The sequence below is a fragment of the Labrus bergylta genome, chromosome 18 (assembly GCF_963930695.1).
Source record: "Labrus bergylta chromosome 18, fLabBer1.1, whole genome shotgun sequence".
NCBI classification, from domain to species: Eukaryota; Metazoa; Chordata; class Actinopteri; order Labriformes; family Labridae; genus Labrus; species Labrus bergylta.
In genome coordinates, this window is record NC_089212.1 from 13101601 (window position 1) to 13119749 (window position 18149).

The window sequence follows — 18149 nt, forward strand, 5'->3', positions numbered from 1 at the left end:
GACCTGACGTTTTCCACGATGCCCACTAGATGTCGCTGTCGCACGTATTTATGATATGAGGAGAAAGTGAACGGTAGCATCCGCTAGGGGATCACAGCAGCTGACTGGGCTCCCAGTGCACCTTCAGGAACTCCTTTGTTAACTTTGGCCTTCCATTTGCATTTGATTTTCCTCCAAGATTTTGTCTTGGATTTGGTCAATATTGTCTTCATACTGTCTTTCTTACAAAAAACGTATGATCATTCCAGTCTGTCATGGTCCTTAAATGATTACACTTTTTGCACACTCAGCATGACGCTTTGCTTGATTGTGTTCACGTCTGTTCGTGCACAAAAACACAAACAAAAACAACAAACTTGTAGTGTCTCCTCTAAAAAGAAAGAAAACAACAATGTTTATTTAACAAATCAGTCTGAGTGCTTTCTTAATTTGTGAAGCACTCTCGCCTTGCCCGATCACAAATAACCAAACATTAAGCACGTTTTCTGAAGTGTGACAAAAAAAAAGTCGAAGTCTTGATAAATGCATTTGAGAGTACGATCGCTCTCACAGTCAGAATTGAGCCTCTGAATTGCTGCCCCTCCCTCATATAAACGTCACAGATCGTGGCTATAAAGTTCAACTGAGAGTAGAAGGCGGTGAGTGTCTTTGAGGCTGGACTGCAGGAAGCTTGCCGAGAGGCGCACTGACTCCACACGCGCAAGTGGATGGAAACAGCCCAGTGCAATGGATAAAGTAATCCGCGGTGCAGACATCGATGTCCTGTAAACTCGGGAAGGCAAGAGGAGAAGCGTGCATGAGACAAGGGGAATGAAGAGTAGAAGAAAGAGTTTTAATGAAGAGTTGAAAAGATTTTACAAAAATGGCACGGATTTGCTCTCTTGCAAATGCGCATTTTTCAAAGATGACATAGCACTTGAGAAAATGGGAATCCTCAAGGAACAGAACTCACTCACTACCTGAATGAAAAGAGAAAAAGGGATTCTACTTAGATCGGGAGTTTAGTTTTTTTTTTTGTATTCTTCTTTTACTTGACAAGCCTGGGTTGTAGGTGAACGGAGAGTGAAATATGAATCTGGGCAAAGTACTTCTGTTTGTCCTCCTTCTAAATTGTGTCACAATGACTCTGTCGCTGTCCACTTGCACCACTGTGGACATCGACCACATCAAGAAAAAGAGAGTAGAGGCGGTCCGGGGACAAATACTCAGTAAACTGCGGCTGACTAGTCCGCCCCAGACAACAGGTCCGAGTCAAGTGCCGTTTCAGGTTCTGGCCCTTTATAACAGCACCAAGGAGCTAATTGAGGAACTGGGGAGGAACAGGCATCAAAGTTGTGGACAGGATAACACGGAGACTGAATACTATGCCAAAGAGATTTACAAGTTCAACATGATCACTGGGACGCCGGAAAACAGTAAGTGCATCGTTTTAAATCCATGTCTTTTTCACCCCACCGACAAGCCTTACTTATTCTAGATTAAAGTAAATCAGCGTTTACGCACAGACGCTCCCGTTAGCCACGCGCAATGGACAGGGCAAAGTAAACAGTCTAATTGGAATGAGCCCCATTCCTCATACATACCTCACACCAAAGCCATGGGAACTCCAGCCTAAGTCTGACACATTCCTAAGCGGGGAAAATTCTCAGGCAGTTAAGTCTAGTATTTATTGCCAAATGCAATACCTCATTTCCATTTTCTGGCCGTGAGTTACCCAATCATTTTCATCCATGAGAATCTCTCTCACTTTTATTCCCCCCTCTTTTGCTCGAGTAGCACGAGTGTTATGATCCAATGCCCTTGTTCATCCATATTTGTATTTCCTGTATAAACTATGGTCCATTAATTGTTCCAGAAATCAGAAACAGAAGCTGACTAGCAGCAGATGCTCCAGGGAAAGTCCCCTTTTTAAGTGGAAGAGTTGGATTTGTGCCCATTCAAGGTCAAAGAAGATGGTGGTGGTGTTACCATTTTTAAATCAACAGGTGTTTTATGCTGCACTGTGACATAAAGCAGAGCTTCTGCCGTTTCCTGCATCAGCTCTGAATCAAATCCATTTCACGGGTCCTACAAAGTGCTTCCGACATTCAAAAATACACAACTTGGGGGTTTATCCACTGGTCAGAGGTAGTCAGAGCTCCCAAAACAAACAGAGGTCTAAGGAGGGGGATCAGTGATGGCCATGTGCCCAGGACACATCAGGCCGGCATCCCATTGTACAGTATACTGTTGGTGATAAAACAAGATATTACCCCTACCTTACTATTGGCTACACTTTATGCACCAAATAGCTTATCCAAGGAGGGTATTCATCAAATTAAACCCAGCTTCCAACATACATTTATTTGCACTTTTCTCAGCCCTTCCATTATGTAATTTTAAAGAGCGCAGGCCATGTTGCAGTATGTACATGTCTGTCACCTCCATAATTTTGCAGGGTAGTTCATTTTCATTCCTGCTGGACATAATGAGTTTTACATTCACAGTTTTTGGAAGGTGGGAGTGTTTGGGAATATTGTCAAAAGTTTGGCTTTTTTCATGCTGAGTTGAACAGTTAAACAGAAACGTTTCTTTCCACTTGCTGCAGACTACTTTTCTCAGACACTTTGTTCAAATACAAATCAAAGAATTAGCCATTTTTGATTGGACTAAGCATTACAGAGACTGGGGAGCAATAGATCTCCCTTTATGGGTCATCATAAATCAAATGCTGTAAAAGAAATGGTATAATTGCATAATTGAACTAAGTGATGACCTTTGGCACAATAACATTTTGAGGACCTGCTGATGCTTAATTTAGAACCATGATGCACTGCACACTGAGGCAAGATTTCAAGCCAATCTTTGACTCAGTGTTGGGTCAGTAAAAACTAGTGCTGAGGACAGCGGGGTATCTGATCTATTGGCAAGTAGAAAGATGATGTCATCTGAAAAAACAAAGACAGAGGTCTCTTGCCTCTCAAAGAAACAGCCCCCCCCCCTACATACACACACACACTCACTCACACACACACACACAACTCCCACGCCTTGACCATTTCTTGCTTCCTCATCCTCAATCAAGTAGGAAAAAGTGTTTTTCTTCAGAGCAGAGCTGTATCCCATTATCTCATCTACTTCAGTGACCTGCTTCGGTCAAAGTCTTGCCTAGTAAAACGTAGAGAAATCAGACTCTCTTCTCTTACAAAAGCTGCATCTGGAATCTGTATTATGAAACTAAATAGAAGCATGATGCAAGATACTTTTTTAACTAAATAATAGGACAATCAAATAACATTTTCTAAGAGTTTTCCGCTGTCTTCCATGAGAGCTAGACTTCTCTGCAGCTGGCCTGCACCTGCTGCCTTATGCTACCTATTTCCTGTGTTTACCTCAACAAAGCTCTGGAGAGACTGACATCACAGACAATCCCCAGGGCAAGAGGGCAAAAAGAGGTGATTCCTGGGAATTCTTTTTTCAGGGAGTTTCTGTGTCATGAGAGGAGAGGATCCCAGACATAGGAGGGTGAACCTATTTTTGAAGTTGTGGTTGATAGCGTCTTGGTTACGCACTTAATGGGAAGGCAAACCCCTGTCACTAGAATTTGTTGTACAACTTTATCTCTGAATCCCTTATTCTAAGCTCATCTAGATTAAAGCTTGTAAGGGTTAACATGAGAACGAGATTCAATTTAAGTCATTTAATCATCCAGGATTTTATATGTGACTAAAAATACAGTTTTGCGGTCATGTTCATTAGATTTTCCTACAATAAAACACAATTCTCTGTTCAGCATCCAATCTCAGAATAGTGTAATTAACTAGATCAGTAGTCATAACTGTGGATTAATGATGTTTATTCACATTAAATGTGGCTTCTATTTTACACTAAAAACTCACATTCAAAGTGATTTTACCTTTAAAAGTAATAATCAGAGAAGGTTATCAACATTTACAGTATATCTGCTTGTTTGGAAAGTATATGAATAAAACATATGTCAGCATCCACTTAAAGAGCCGTCATCTAAATGCATGTCTTTTTAATTGTGCGAGCAATCCCCCCCACTAACCAACTTGGAACAAATTACCCTTCAGACCTTTGGCAAAAATAAGCCATAATGTGAAATCCACCTAAAACCAGTGCAATGGGAAAAAATGAGGTCATCCAAAATGGAAACGAAAGACTTGATTAGAATTTCAAATCTCCTCTTGTAGTGGGGCTTTCCACCTTCCGTGGGGGAGGTAAAGGGGGGAGGCTTGAGATGAAGCAGTGAGTGAGGGGAGGAGAGAGAGCTGCTGATATTTTGTCCTTATAGATTATGGATGTGGAAACACTGGACAGATATCTGGCAGGGGATGAATGAGGCAAAGGTCACCTATAAATAGGGAAAGTTGAAAGAAGAACTTTATGGAAATATCAGATAATGACTTGGATGACTTGAACGGGATTAAGGGTCAAATGAAGTACAGATACTTAGAGATGTATGAGTTCCTTTTGCGTGACACGGAAACAACAGAGCTTCTGAGTTTCCACTTTTGTCAAAACAACTCAGGGTGCAAATCAGCTAGAGTGCAGTGCCCCTTTCAGCCACCAGCAAATCTCAGACTTGCTAATAAAGCTCAAGTTTGTGGTGATAAATTAGCCATGGCTTGGCTGTAAATGACTATTTCCACTTGGCCCATAAAAAATGTGCTATGTGCTTGTTTTGCTCGGCACTGCATGTGCTTGGCCGGTTAAATTAATAAACTGTACAATTGTATTATGGTATAAAAGAGAGGGGACAGGAAGCTTTTCAGATAGCATCACAATGTGACCATTTATTAAGCTGATTCTACTAAAGGTCACAACCACACACACACACACACACACACACACACACACACACACACACACACACCCCCACACACACACACCCCACACACCATGTATACAGTTACCTCTTGTAAAAGCATGCCCTTGCATTAATAGTGTCCCCCTCCTCAGTGGTTTCTCAGGTATTGTTCTGCTCCAGCACATGAGCCCACATGCTCCTCATGGTTCAAGGGAATACTTGGCTGCTGTCCGAGTCCTCTGAGCACCTGTTGGGCTCACGAGGTGGAGGGGAGGAAGAGGGGGAGCGCTGCTGTCCCACCGCAGCCTGTTCCACCACCACATGGGACATTTGGTTTTCATTTCATGACTTCAATTGTTGCTAACTTGGACCGCATAAAGCACAAGCAGATGGCTCACACTAATGGCCCATGTCCCTCTGGAAAGAACTAGAAAAAGTTCGAAAGAGTAAAAGTCTTTTTATCTGTACACTAGCTAAAGGTGAAAAAGGGAATCCTCATAAAAAAATAATCAATATCCAGAGGGTAAGCATGTCCACCTCTGTAAGGATGTCAGTAGAAATACACACAATGAGCTAACAGATGGATTACATATAAAGGAATTCTTACAGACAGAGTTCCAGTATAAGCTACTTAATCACTTCATTTCCTCTTTACCTGCAGATGACCTCCCCTACTGCCCTAAGGGTATCACCTCCAAGGTATTCCGCTTCAACGTCTCGACCATGGAGAAGAACTCCACAAACTTGTTCCGAGCCGAGTTTAGAGCCCTGAGGATCCCCAATTCCAGCGCCAAGAAAAACGAGCAGAGGATTGAGCTCTACCAGGTGTGTGAACTGACCGTTGCCGACCGCAGGGGGGGTAATGTCCCCTGTTTCTCCCCCCGAAGGCCTGTGTAGGTCAGCGAGAGGGATGAAAACATTCATATTAGAATGTCCAACTCCCTCTCTCTCCTCTTTCGCATGCACTGATCATTATTCCATGTGCATACAGTCAAATGGATTCCACATTAGGATGAGTTTAAGAGCTTGCACAGCCTACTTCAAGAAAACCGAGATTACCATTGGGCAGTTTCTCCTTTCGAAGCCGTCAATCTCAAAGCAGTTGTCCATCCTTGTTAGATTAAGTAAAGTGTTGTACTTTCGACAGGCGGTTTATGGATCTGCACTTGCATTTGTGTGTTTATGATCAATTTTTTTGTGAGGTGTTAAAGAAAGGATCTGTTAGATGTCTGAATGTGTGTGGGATGGTATGAACAGATTTTCTCCCCCTTTGGTTTCCTTGTTAATCTCCCGTGAGAGACTAGGAGTAATGATCAGGTTCCAACATTTCCTTTCAGGGAGACAAGCGTCTCCGGACTACATACCCCCTCACCAAGGCAAGGCTCTGGCCAGCGCTGAATACAGACTGTCAAGGCCCTCTCAGATTGTTTCCAGGGGTCTAGGAGGAGATAGAGGCAGGGTCACCCACTGGGGGGAGTAAATGGAGCCGCTCACTTGCTCGCCCCCACACTTTTCAGGCTGGAGCTGATTGGCAGAGGGCTGGCGCTGGCGGTCCACTGGCCCCTCATTCCCACAGGAAGCCAGATTAGATCCTGACAATGTTCAGGAACTTGGTTATCCATAGCACTGCTATGGGGCTAAGTGCTCATACCAACCATCCAAACACACACATTTCTAACTACTGATAAACACCTTTGTTCAGGGAGGTCCTGATGGAGATAGGATTGTAGGAATGTTTTTGAGTTTCACGTATTTGGGGCCTCGACCCCGTTGATCCAGTTGGGACATAAATGCCTGTGAAGATACCTACAACTTGGACATTTTTCAGGTTTTTATCTAGGAGCCGGGGTAAAGACAAAGTTTGAACTGCTGATGTGAAGGACATCCAGGTTCTTATTGGCAGGAGGGTAACACACAGGCATTAACTTGCAAAATGGGGATATCAACACAGGGAGTCACTTTTTCCATGAGGAGTAGACATTTGGCCCAAGGCATACTGGAGAGTCTGGCTCAGACAGACAGCTCTGGTTCTGCACGTGTGTATGTGTGTGTATGTGTGTGTGTGTGTGTGTGTGTGTGTATGTGTGTGTGTGTGTGTGTGTGTGTGTGTGTGTGTGTGTGTGTGTGTGTGTTTAAAAGAAAGAGTTTTTGCAGCTGGGTCACATTTTCATCTTTTCCTTGCAGATCCTCCAGAAAGACGACCCCAAAGCCAAACAGCGCTATATTGGGGGCAAGAACGTTCTGACCAAGGGAACTCCTGAGTGGGTCTCCTTTGATGTGACAGAGACAGTTAGGGAGTGGCTGATGTACAGACGTGAGTGTGAGACCTCAAAGTTTCCTCATATCACACCTTATTACATGTCCTTTTTACATACCGTTTAAAGGGTTACGGCTGCTTTGAAATGAAGAAAAATGGCCTCAGGGGGGAAATGTCAGCCGCTCACATCCCTCTGCTCCTGATTCCTCCCTCAGAGACCAATCTCGGGCTGGAGATCAGCGTGCACTGTCCCTGCCACACCTTTAGGCCTAATGGTGACATCATCGAGAACGCCAATGAGGTTCTTGAAGTCAAGTTCAAAGGTAAGACTGCAATTTATACCTGTGATGTGACAGAAATAAGGAATGATAGGAACTGTATCAACAAGAATTGTTGTTTGCTTGTTATTAGCCTGACTTTCTACAATATACATACTATATACACATTTGCTTGGTTTCATGAATGTGTTTAAATGGCCAGCGCTCAGCCTTCAGCCCTATGAGGATTTCCTACCAATTCCACTCATAATGTCACTACCTTTACCTCCTGCTGTTGATAATGACATAAATAAGGGTATCATGAAAATAAGTTAAATGGCCAAAGATGTTCCTTTTCAGGGGCATTTGTTTGTAAATTCTTCAGTTATTTGGATATTGTGATGCATCATTATGATAGTCTTGCGAAATATCAATATTCTCAGATTCGCTACATCTCAAAATGATCATTATCGTGGACCATGTATTGTATTGCACTTTTTCGCGAGTTACCCTGCAATTCCAACCGCTACTTTTGAAGAGGTGACTTGAGATTCTTTGCTGTGATATTTAGTGAGTGCTCTTACTCTTACTGGCAATTCCTCAGAAACCAAAAATTCTGATTTCTTTTTGGGCTTTTTATGCCTTTATTAGAGACAGGAAAGTGGATGTCGAGTGGAGTCGGGGAATCAGGGAATGACATATGGCAAAGGATCCACAGGTTGGAGTCGAACCCGGGCTGTCCGCCTGAGTACCTTAGCCTCTTATCGTCTAGTCTCTGTGGCTAGATTGTGGTCATGAAGTCTGCATTTGTTTTGGATCCCTCTCTGCTTTTGATCTCTCATAGTTAAAATACACTCTACCAGTTTGTATTCACAGATAACATTTACCTTTGTGTCATTTGTCTCATGTTCCAGATAGGCATCTCATGTTTGTTGAAAAATGTGGTTTATTCTGATTAGCGGTGTTGAGGCAGCGCTCGTTTTAGGATGATTTGCATTAGTGGGTCTAAGGAGTAAGTATAGCTGTTAGACAAGGAATTTGTTTTGGGTTCCCGTTTAGGCTTATAGTGATTGTCTCAAATGTTTAAAACATTTTTTTTTTCATCTGCAATGGTTTTTTTTATCACTAGTTTTCTGTGAAAGCTTTTTATACCGTGTGTTGATTGGTGTACAGTACTTGGCAGGTGATTTGTTTACCTTTGAAGTAAATTGTAATAGTTTGTTTTCTAGATTTGTCTTTTTTTAACTGGAGAAAGGCTCAACAAAAGTTTTTTGTTTTATTGTTTTTACTGCCAAGTTAAGTCACTGTGGAGGGTATGTTATTATGCAATGGTTCCTTGCATATGTCTATTACACAATAGCACTTGGAATACTCTCCTTATTTTAAGTATAGTCTTGAAAAAAAAAATGTTTCTTTTCATCTTCATGTTCCTGCGGCAGCAAAGCCGTATTGCGGTCTTTTTGGTAAGATAATGGGTTTCCTTTCTAAGAGGAAGAGCAAGACACAGAGCATGGGAATACAATTGATCTGGTATCTCACTTAGCACAGGGGCCCTCGGCCCTGGGAACACTCTTGACTGGCTCGGCCACAAGGAATGTGCTGCCACGGCGCTCAGACACTTGGCCTCGAATTAAAGAGAGGCGTACACATCCACCAGCAGCATCTCTCCTGAGATATCCACTGCTTTAACTATCAGGGGCAGATTGGATGAGCAGACGTAGGTTAAGGGGGGGGGGAGAAGGAAGTTAGGGACCTGTATTGAAGGGATGAAAAGTGATATAAGGAAAGTTCTGCCTGGATATTACTGTAAAATTGACAGTCTTTGTGCAGTTTTTCTTTGTATCCACCAGACTAAACTGACTTGCTCCTGCAGGTATGGAAGCTGACTATGACGACGTAAGCCGTGTGAAGAAACAAAAGGAGCAGCTGTACCCCCACCTTATCCTCATGATGCTCCCACCCCACAGGCTAGATGCCCAGTCTTCCTCCCGCAGGCGCAAGAGGGCACTTGACACCAATTACTGCTTCAAGTAAGACACAGTTCCTTCCTTAATACACTATATCTAATGCTTTTTGGTGATTTCCTTTACAAAACAGTTTGGCTAGATGCACCTACAGTATTTGGCTGGTAAAAGTATAGCCAGTTAAAAGTGGCTGTTTTTACTGTCTCACAGGCAGGGGAGTATGTTGTTATAATAGCATAACAGCTGAGGTGACATGAAATGGAAATATCAGCTGTCACATCTCAAATAGATGACATCGAAGAGTAGTACATGGGCATAGAACAAAGTTGTTAATTGCTTTGAAGAGCATGACAGCTGTATTAGCTGATACATGTCAGGATCCGTCCTGAAGCTAGCAAACCCTACCTCCTCTTACATGGCGTCTCCTCAGCCTCGATTCCCTCTGTCAGCCTGACAGGCAGCACCAAAGACACCTGGGCGGACTCCAAGAGGGAAAACAAGGGCACACCTAAGAGTGGAATTTCTAAACGTGTCTCTCATCTCCGGCCGTGGGGAGGAAAATGTATACAACACTTAAAATATTCTGTCATGTGTGGAATGAAGTGTGTAACCCTTTCTGTCTTCTCTTGTTTTCAGCAATTACGAGGAGAACTGCTGCGTGAGACCACTATATATCAACTTCCGGCAGGATTTGGGCTGGAGGTGGATCCATCAGCCTGAAGGGTACTACGCTAACTTCTGCTCCGGTCCTTGTCCTTACCTCCGCAGCGCTGACACCACACACAGCTCGGTGAGACGAAGCACTAAAACATGTGATGAAACATGTCATAAACTTTATAAAAAGATGGATGACGTGAAATAAGATAGAGGCTAAACATTTGGAGCACCTGACTGGCTGCAGTATATATATGCTCCGCCTCCTCCATGTTTACATATGGTTCATGGGTCAAATTAGACAAGGTTAAGGGTACACACATCCAAAGAATAAAAACAAGGGTGTTTGCTGTTTGCCAAAAGTTAAATTTGTGTTTTGATTAGCAAAAGGGGTGGGATGTGAAAATCATGGCAGAGTCTACAGCATCACTCTGGCTCCAAATGAAGTCACTAGCACACTATGTTAGCATCCATCGTGGGGGGTATTTTGGCTTCACTTCTATACATGGAAGAAGGTGGCGATTTGTTGTCCATAATTATATATAGTCAGTTGGACAGGTCATGAATCTCTGAAGGAAGTTGGGTTCCTTATGATTATCTTCATTTTTGTTTTTATCAATAGCTGCTGAGTCTCTACAACACCTTGAACCCCGAAGCATCCGCCTCACCCTGCTGTGTACCTCAGGACTTGGAGCCCCTCACCATCCTCTACTACGTGGGCCGCTCCCCAAAAGTCGAGCAGCTCTCCAACATGGTTGTAAAGTCCTGCAAGTGCAGCTAGACTTCAGGGCTTTCAGGGCCTGACGAGAGATATGGGATGTGACTTCTACCGGCACTACTCAGGAGTGGGTACGAGGGGTTGTTCCAGTTCATTCTCCAAAACCCCTGCTTCAACCTCCACCTGAGCTCTCATGATTAAAAAAACAAAAACTTGCAAAAAAAACAAAAACAAAGATGCAGACCACCGCTCAGCTACATAATTATGGCAGCGTTTGCCAAGAAGACTCATCAAACACCACTTCACTAACAGTGCCCTCAAATCCATCAGACCTCATCGCAGTCGCTTTTTCTCGTGTTGTCATTTTCCAGCATTAAGAACAGCACGTACCTCAATGTTGGCATTCAAGGCATGTTGTCACTAAAAGAGGAAAAGAGCAGCAATCCTGCAATGACCACTGCATTCTTAAAGACATCTAATAATGAAGCTAAAAAGAGAACAAGAGAAAGAATGCAGACTGAACTCAGCATGATAGGAATATGTCAGAGAGGGTGAAAGAAAACATCCTTGTTTCTCACCTGACCTGAATGTGCACACCATGGCTCCTGACACTGTTTGCTTATGATTGAATGCTGTTGAATTAAAATGACTTTAGGAAAAAAAAAAAAGAATACATGCTGGAAACCAACGTTTATTTCAAAGTAGTATTTCCATGGTTTTGTTTACCTCTGTAATACAACAGGAAAGTGATTCCAGGGATTGTTTTTTTTTTTTTTGTAAAGTGAAGCCTTTCTGTTGTATGAGACTTTGTATGTCACTAAGTGAACACTTAACTAGATCACAAACTGTAAATCTTTTTTTCTTATTACTCTTGGAAACACCTTTTTTTTAATTAAAAAAAATGGACAGTTGGATGGAATTGCTCTACTTTCTTGTTTTTGATCTTTTTGTATTAAGTATTTTTTAACACTTTATTTACTTGAAAGGTTAATACATTAAAACCAACTGGAGGGGTTAAACATTTAAACCAAGGTCCAGTGAGTGTTCACTGCACATGCTGTACACTGGAAGTTGTCACATTTACTGATATGATATGTATGCTTCATGGTTTCTAGGTATAAATGTCAGTGGGTTTTTTTTTTTTTTCAATAGACTGCCAAGATTATACCAAAAATATTACATTTCCATGCATGTGTTGCAAACAATTGGCAACAAAGCAGAACAAAGGACAAGGCTGTAAACAACTTTGTATCACCACAGGAGAACATCACATGGATTTGGATTGTACTGTTGTATTCTTGTTAGACAGCATGCACTGGCTTTAACAGTAGAAATCCACAACATGACTGCAAGATCACAGTCACAGAAAAAAAAAACATACAAGTGTATTAAAACCAGTTCTGTTGTACTGCATTGAAAACTAGTCTGTGCAAAATCCCTCTGATGATCATCATCAGTTGCTATGACAAAGACATGCATAAAATTCAAGTATTTCTGACAAAGTCATCATAAACATTTACAGATTTTTTTTTTATAAACATCCAAGATAATTAACACACCCTGAGTGAATCACTATAAGGTCCCAAGCAACAGGTAATCCACAAGAACACTGGTCTGCTGGTGCAGCTTTAACCCTCATCATAGGAGAAGGCTGTGCGTAACCATGACTCCTCGTCATGTTATGCTTTCAGCTACAGAAACTGCTAAAACTGACGTCTGTTGGACAATTTACAATAAATAAATACTCATATAATAACAATTATTTACCTAAAATTAGTAATAAATTTGGTCCATCCACTAAAAATCCACATTAGCATCTCAACAGTAAATAACCACAACTATGATATAAAGGGCCAGACACCAGTGCTACATTGTCCTTCTGATGAGGTAACAAGGCTGCAACAAATCAAGCTCTAACAATCACAAACATTCTAAGCCTATAGGAAAAGGATGCTGTACTTTAACACATCATTCGGCGATGTTTATAGAATCTGATTTGGCAGCATTTTGGCCTCCAACAAGGACCAAGAGTTGGAGTGTTTAATGCCAGAAGCCACACATGAAAGAAGCGTTCTTACCATTGATGGAAACAGAATGAGAAGCTGCTCAAGCAACCTCTGCAATACTTATCAAAACCCACATTTTTCCTGTGTTAGTAACTTTTTTAAAGACAAACATCAAACATCGACTGTGCATATGCCACTACATGAGCAAAGAATAAAATGTTGAATCCTGTAGTTAAAATGCTCTGTGGGGCTTAAAGAACCATCTGCTGAAGGGCATCTGTCAGTGAAATCTCTCTGTGGCATCAGTAGCACTGAGAGAATGAGGGCAGACAACTGTTGGTATATAGGCTGTGTGTAATCAAGGGGGAAGGAGTGGAGGGGAGTGGGGCAGGGAGCTGAAAAGGCCAACTGATGTTGAGCTGCGGGAACAAAATCCCAACCTGCGTCAAAGCTTGGCATTCCTGGCGTCGCAGCCTCTCCTCTCGCATGTCTGTAGCTGTATCGCAGCGAAGTTCATAGAGCCCTGTTCGATGTCTGGCATGCTTTCATCTGCGTCTGTTGTCCTTTCCCAGAATACATCTCTGTGGGGATGTGGTTACATGCAGAGACACCTGTCAGGCCAGCAGAGGGGCAGGACGCGCCTCTGGTTGCCTTCTTGTCATCTGTGAGCGGGCTCCTGACTCTGGAACAGCTTTTGGTACACAGAAAGACCTGGGAAGCAACAGATGGAAGTGAAATAAGTACATTTGATTGAGAAGGTTTCTCCCACAACACCCACAAAGAAATGTTGAAGGCCAACATGAAAGAGTCTCACATCAAAAAGTGAACCTAAATCCTCCAGGTTCATGTTTTTGTTGATCTTTGAATTATTCACAGTCAAAGTAGTTACAAGCAGTGCTTAGTGCTTTTGTCCATCCGTCCCCTCCTCCCTGATCAAGGCCAAGCATCCAGCAGAAAAAGGCATTCCACGTACAGTTAGAGCTGCCGTGTTTGTGCTCTCGAACAGTATTCCCTTTCATTCCCCCCTACGCACACTCTGTTTATTTTGGTGCTCTTTTACACCATGGGGCCTGACCGAGCAGGAGAACGAAAACATCGCGCTGACTTCCAATCTGATGACAAGACCGCTGGAAGCAGCTTCCTCTCGAAGAAAGATAAGGGGCAATATTCTCCCTAACATATCACACTCCAAATGACACTACCATAGAGGAAATGATGTCAGCAGCCTGTTCACTGGACATTTAACCCCAAAAGGTCGAAAAGATTTAACTGTAATATATTGTTTAAAGAAAATGATTCTCCAAGAAAACATGTACCTGCTTTGAATCAAACGTCCAATAACTTACATAACACACCTCAAAAGGGGATGACAGCCAATAACTATCTTTCTTTCCCAAAAAGGCACCACAGTCTTGTTTCGACAGCAAGAGGGGCCTAAGCTATCCATCCCGACATAATCAGACTCCCATTATAAAAGGGCACAAGTGCAATAAATGCAAAAAAAAAAAAAATGAAAAGAAGAAATCTCATCACAGTCGCCCTTAGAACTAGGAGAACGCATCAAGGGAAGCATTGTAAAACACATGTGGCTGATATAATCTGGGTTTGTAAGCTCTGATCGGCCTCGCATCATAGCACTCGCCCTCGTCTTGTTTCAAAAAAGCTGAGTTCAAGAGAAGAAGTGGGGAAGGAAAAGAGGGGGGAAAGGGGTGAGAGAGCAGTTAAAAAAAAAAGTTTTCAGAGGATAAAGGGGGAGTTGTGTGCGCAAAGAGAGGAAGAGATTAAGAGAGAGAGAGATAAAGGGAGAGCGTGATTAATGATGGTTGACAGCTGATCATAGAGAATGCTCTCCATTTGGACCCGCTCTATCTCCCTGTCACAGTCGATCAGGCGAGCTCAGTCATCTCGCTACAAAAGGTACACTGGGCAGGCAGAAAGACCTGACGCACTCCTAAGCTCCACAAAGGCTGTGCCCCTTCTAATAACACCCTCCTCCCTCCTGCAAAACGCCACACTGAGTCTCTGTTCAACTCCCAGTCCTTTTCATGGCTTAACCTGCCTTACTTACTGGTGTTGCTACTGGGATTTTTTTTCTTCTTTGCTTCAGACAGTCAAGAGTGATACATCTCTCCCCCCCACCCCACCCTTTGCGCCCTGAACGTTTGGAAAAAATGCATTCATGAAATTCAGAAGCTTCTCCCAACAGATCTAGTTACAGTAATTGATGAGTTTATAAGATGTTTGTTAACCTAAGCCAGCCTTGCCGAGTTTGAGTGTGTGTGTCTGTGGCCAGAACATTTCTCTTCATTCTTCCCACCAATTTTTTTTTTTTTGAGGGGGGGGGGGGGGGGGGGGGGGGATTTGGGGGGTGGACTGGGTGTTGCCCAGCTACCGTGTTTTTCCGACAAGCTGATCTCTGTGACACTCATGTGATTTGATGAATGGTATGATCTGCTAATGCTAATGTATGGTCGGCCCATGGAAAAAAGGCCCCTTGATCAGACAAACAGATGTGTGCATCAAACTGCTTAATATCACTGTTACTGCAATAAGCTCAACACTTTGCTCAGAATGGAAACAGTTGTGGAAATAGGGCAGGATGACAGGGTGCACGTGAGCACATGTACTCACAACTGCAGAGCATAACCCATAATAAATCTAGCACAGAGAGAGTTACATTAGAGTTCCCTTACTGTGATTTTTTTTTTTTTTTTTGGGTTGCAACTTGCCAGCACTTCTCAGGGATTAGGACTGCATAGGATTGACCTATACATGGAAATCCCCTGAAATGTTTTCCATCACCTGATCTTCTCACAAACGAAACATCACTAAAACTGTCATAATGCAATGACTCTCTGTCCTGCTGCTGTAATCTGACCTTCATTCTTGGACAAGTACATCCGATATGATTGTGGAGCACTAACTGCACTTGACAGCTTGTTTATGTCTATTTAAATCCGACTGCTTCAACACAACTTGCCATAAATAATAATGAGGGTCATGACACAACTAAATGCTTTATTATAACCAATTAAACTTCACTTGCGCTCTTCTAAAGATGTTGTGATTAAAAGCTGTACTCTGTCATTATCATAACCATGCATTTAAGTCAATTGTGTGCAAATATATTTACACACACCGCCGAGCATCATGAGCAGGCTAAAAATATCTAGTGGTGTTTATCAGCCGTCCATGGGGAATGTCCACGATGCCCGGCTGTAATCACTGACACCAGCATACAGCGGGCATAATCTCTCCCCCTTCTTTTGAGCATCAATCAGGCCAAGTTACAGTGTGGTACAGAAGTGTGGTGAGAACTGCAGCATACCCACCTGTTTTACCACAGATGGCATCGTATGCTGTATGCTGGCTGCTAGACACACTTCCACTCGCTGAACTCTCTGCTGACGTCTGCCTGTAAATAAAAAATGGGTAAAGTGTCGATTAACAGCAAAATAAAACATTTCCAAAAGGGCTGACACAGTGACAAATTGTACCTGAAAAGCAACACTGTGGCTTTATCCAAGTGAATTGTTCTATTTCAAGCTGAATATTTAAACAATCATGTAAGGACGACTGCTTTGATAGCTTGGGATTGTTTTCAGTTCATTTTTGGAGCATGGTGTCTGATGAGTCATCTTCTGACAGGAGAAAAGTGGAGTCAATTTCAAATAGCCTCTAGTCAGCGGAGTCTAGTGGGGGTTAAGTGTTTACTGAGTGCCTCTCATGAGCTATTGTGACAAGCAGGGGGCAAATTCTTGCTCCTTGTCCTGGGTGATGCGATTTTCTCAAACGAAAGATTACTCTGGTGATTATTGACTATCTGGACCTGTGGCCAATCACTACAGAGAGAAACAGAAAAAACATAAACATACTCAGTACAGTGGTATATATCTTGTATGTTTTAGCCCACAGGGTTTCAACAGAAGTCTTGAGCTCATAGTCAAGGAATTACACAGCCCTTTTCACATAATCACACAGCGAATACAGTGTTTTCACAGAGTAAACCATTATTAGAGCTACTGAGGCGTACAGCACACGCACGGACACGTCTGTAACTTTATACATTAAATCTGTTAAGCATTTTTTAGGGGGAACAATAAATAAAGCTTAGCTGGCATTAACCTCTCGCCTCATAACAGCAGCTTGCCAAAGGAGCATTAACAAGGTAATGAGGGTACACACTGCCTCCTTGTAAGGGGCTGCACAGTTGTTCTTTCATAGCATTGCACAACCACAAATAGAACTGGCCCACTTTAAGCGTGGCATACCTCGACAGGAAGTGACCCCTTTCGTATTGAAAGTGAAAAAAAAAACAACCTAAACACTTGACCTCTGGGTTCTTCACGTCACTGTCTTTGTCAACAGTTTCTCACTCTGTCATTTTAAGAGGCAGACAGCACTGCAGCTGAAAACTAAATCTGTACTTGTACTACCTCAGAATGATATTTAAGCCTAAAGTTAAGGAAATGTCACACTTCTCAAAGAGAGTTGAAATCCTTATGTAAACATAGCTGATGTGCATGGTTTTTTTTGTGTGCTTTCAAGGTAGCTAATAAGTCCTAATGTTATTCAGACTTGCCAAAGGGGTCTAAGTTTAACCATAAACACACTTCTGGCAACTTCTGAGTATATACAGTATCCTGTGAAAATAACTACTGTTGTGGCTGATTAATAGTGAGCGAAAGCAGTGGCGGGCCTGACATTAATGGTGCTGCTGTAATTGTCACCCTATTAGTAATGCCACACGACAGCCCGCGTTTCCGTAGTTACAGCTATGTCTAGCCAAACCTTGCAAACAAAATACCAAACAGGCTCATTTATTTGTGTTACAAATTGGTCCTTTCAAAGCCTTCATTGAAGTCATACCACTTGAGATGTTGCAGCCCCTCCAGTTGGAAGCTGTGGTGTGGTGATTGACCAGAGAGCCCTGCCCTGCTGACTAGATACCAATGAAAAGAACATTTTGTCCAAATGTAGTGTTTTGAATGAAAGATGAAGTTAAAAATCATCATTTATTTATTCAGATCCTCGGAAAAACCCATTGAGGAGAAGAACCCTAATTTACAATTATGCCAAGGCACAGACAACAACAAAAACATACAAATACAATCAAGTGGATACAAATGCAATCATCAGAGACGGCTAGGGGTAGCAACAAGGTCAAAAAATGTTGAAAGCAAAAAAACAATAAAAGTCAATTAGTCAGAAATTAAAACTTTGAATAGTCTCAATGTTATGAATGTGGTCAGTTTAAAAAACTGCAATCTCTTATTATTGCTAGAGCAGGAAGGCTAATTTTTGGTACACAAGACAATGATGAGTCTCATCTCCGGTAATGAATCTGAGGGCAGAGGGATAGAGTGCATCTAACGGTTTTAGAGTAGTACTGGCCGCAACTACCGTAACCATCACCAGAATCCAAAACAGAGGGGAAAACTGCACCGGAAATTATTTTCTTGATAATAATGAGACAATATCAT

General features: G+C 42.4%; 2 protein-coding genes across 5 annotated transcripts in view; one reads left to right on the forward strand and one right to left on the reverse strand.

The window, feature by feature from the left end:
* The first annotated feature begins 631 nt into the window (after nucleotides 1-631).
* On the forward strand, nucleotides 632-11051 carry tgfb3 (transforming growth factor, beta 3). The gene is made up of 7 exons (XM_020630043.3): nucleotides 632-1415; nucleotides 5472-5635; nucleotides 6995-7124; nucleotides 7283-7390; nucleotides 9198-9354; nucleotides 9925-10078; nucleotides 10565-11051. Exons 1-7 carry the CDS (start codon nucleotides 1070-1072, stop codon nucleotides 10721-10723), a joined length of 1218 nt encoding a protein of 405 aa, XP_020485699.1. The 5' UTR covers nucleotides 632-1069; the 3' UTR covers nucleotides 10724-11051.
* Nucleotides 11052-11335: 284 nt separating this feature from the next.
* ttll5 (tubulin tyrosine ligase-like family, member 5) overlaps nucleotides 11336-18149 on the reverse strand; it is a 47023-nt gene continuing 40209 nt past the window's right edge. For all 4 annotated transcript variants that reach the window (XM_020630039.3, XM_020630042.3, XM_020630040.2 and 1 more), the window contains 2 exons: nucleotides 15999-16081; nucleotides 11336-13377 (listed from right to left, as the gene is read on the reverse strand). In XM_020630039.3, coding sequence (XP_020485695.1) covers nucleotides 13325-13377; nucleotides 15999-16081 — 136 coding nt within the window. In that variant the 3' untranslated portion in view covers nucleotides 11336-13324. The remainder of the gene's footprint in view (nucleotides 13378-15998; nucleotides 16082-18149) is intronic.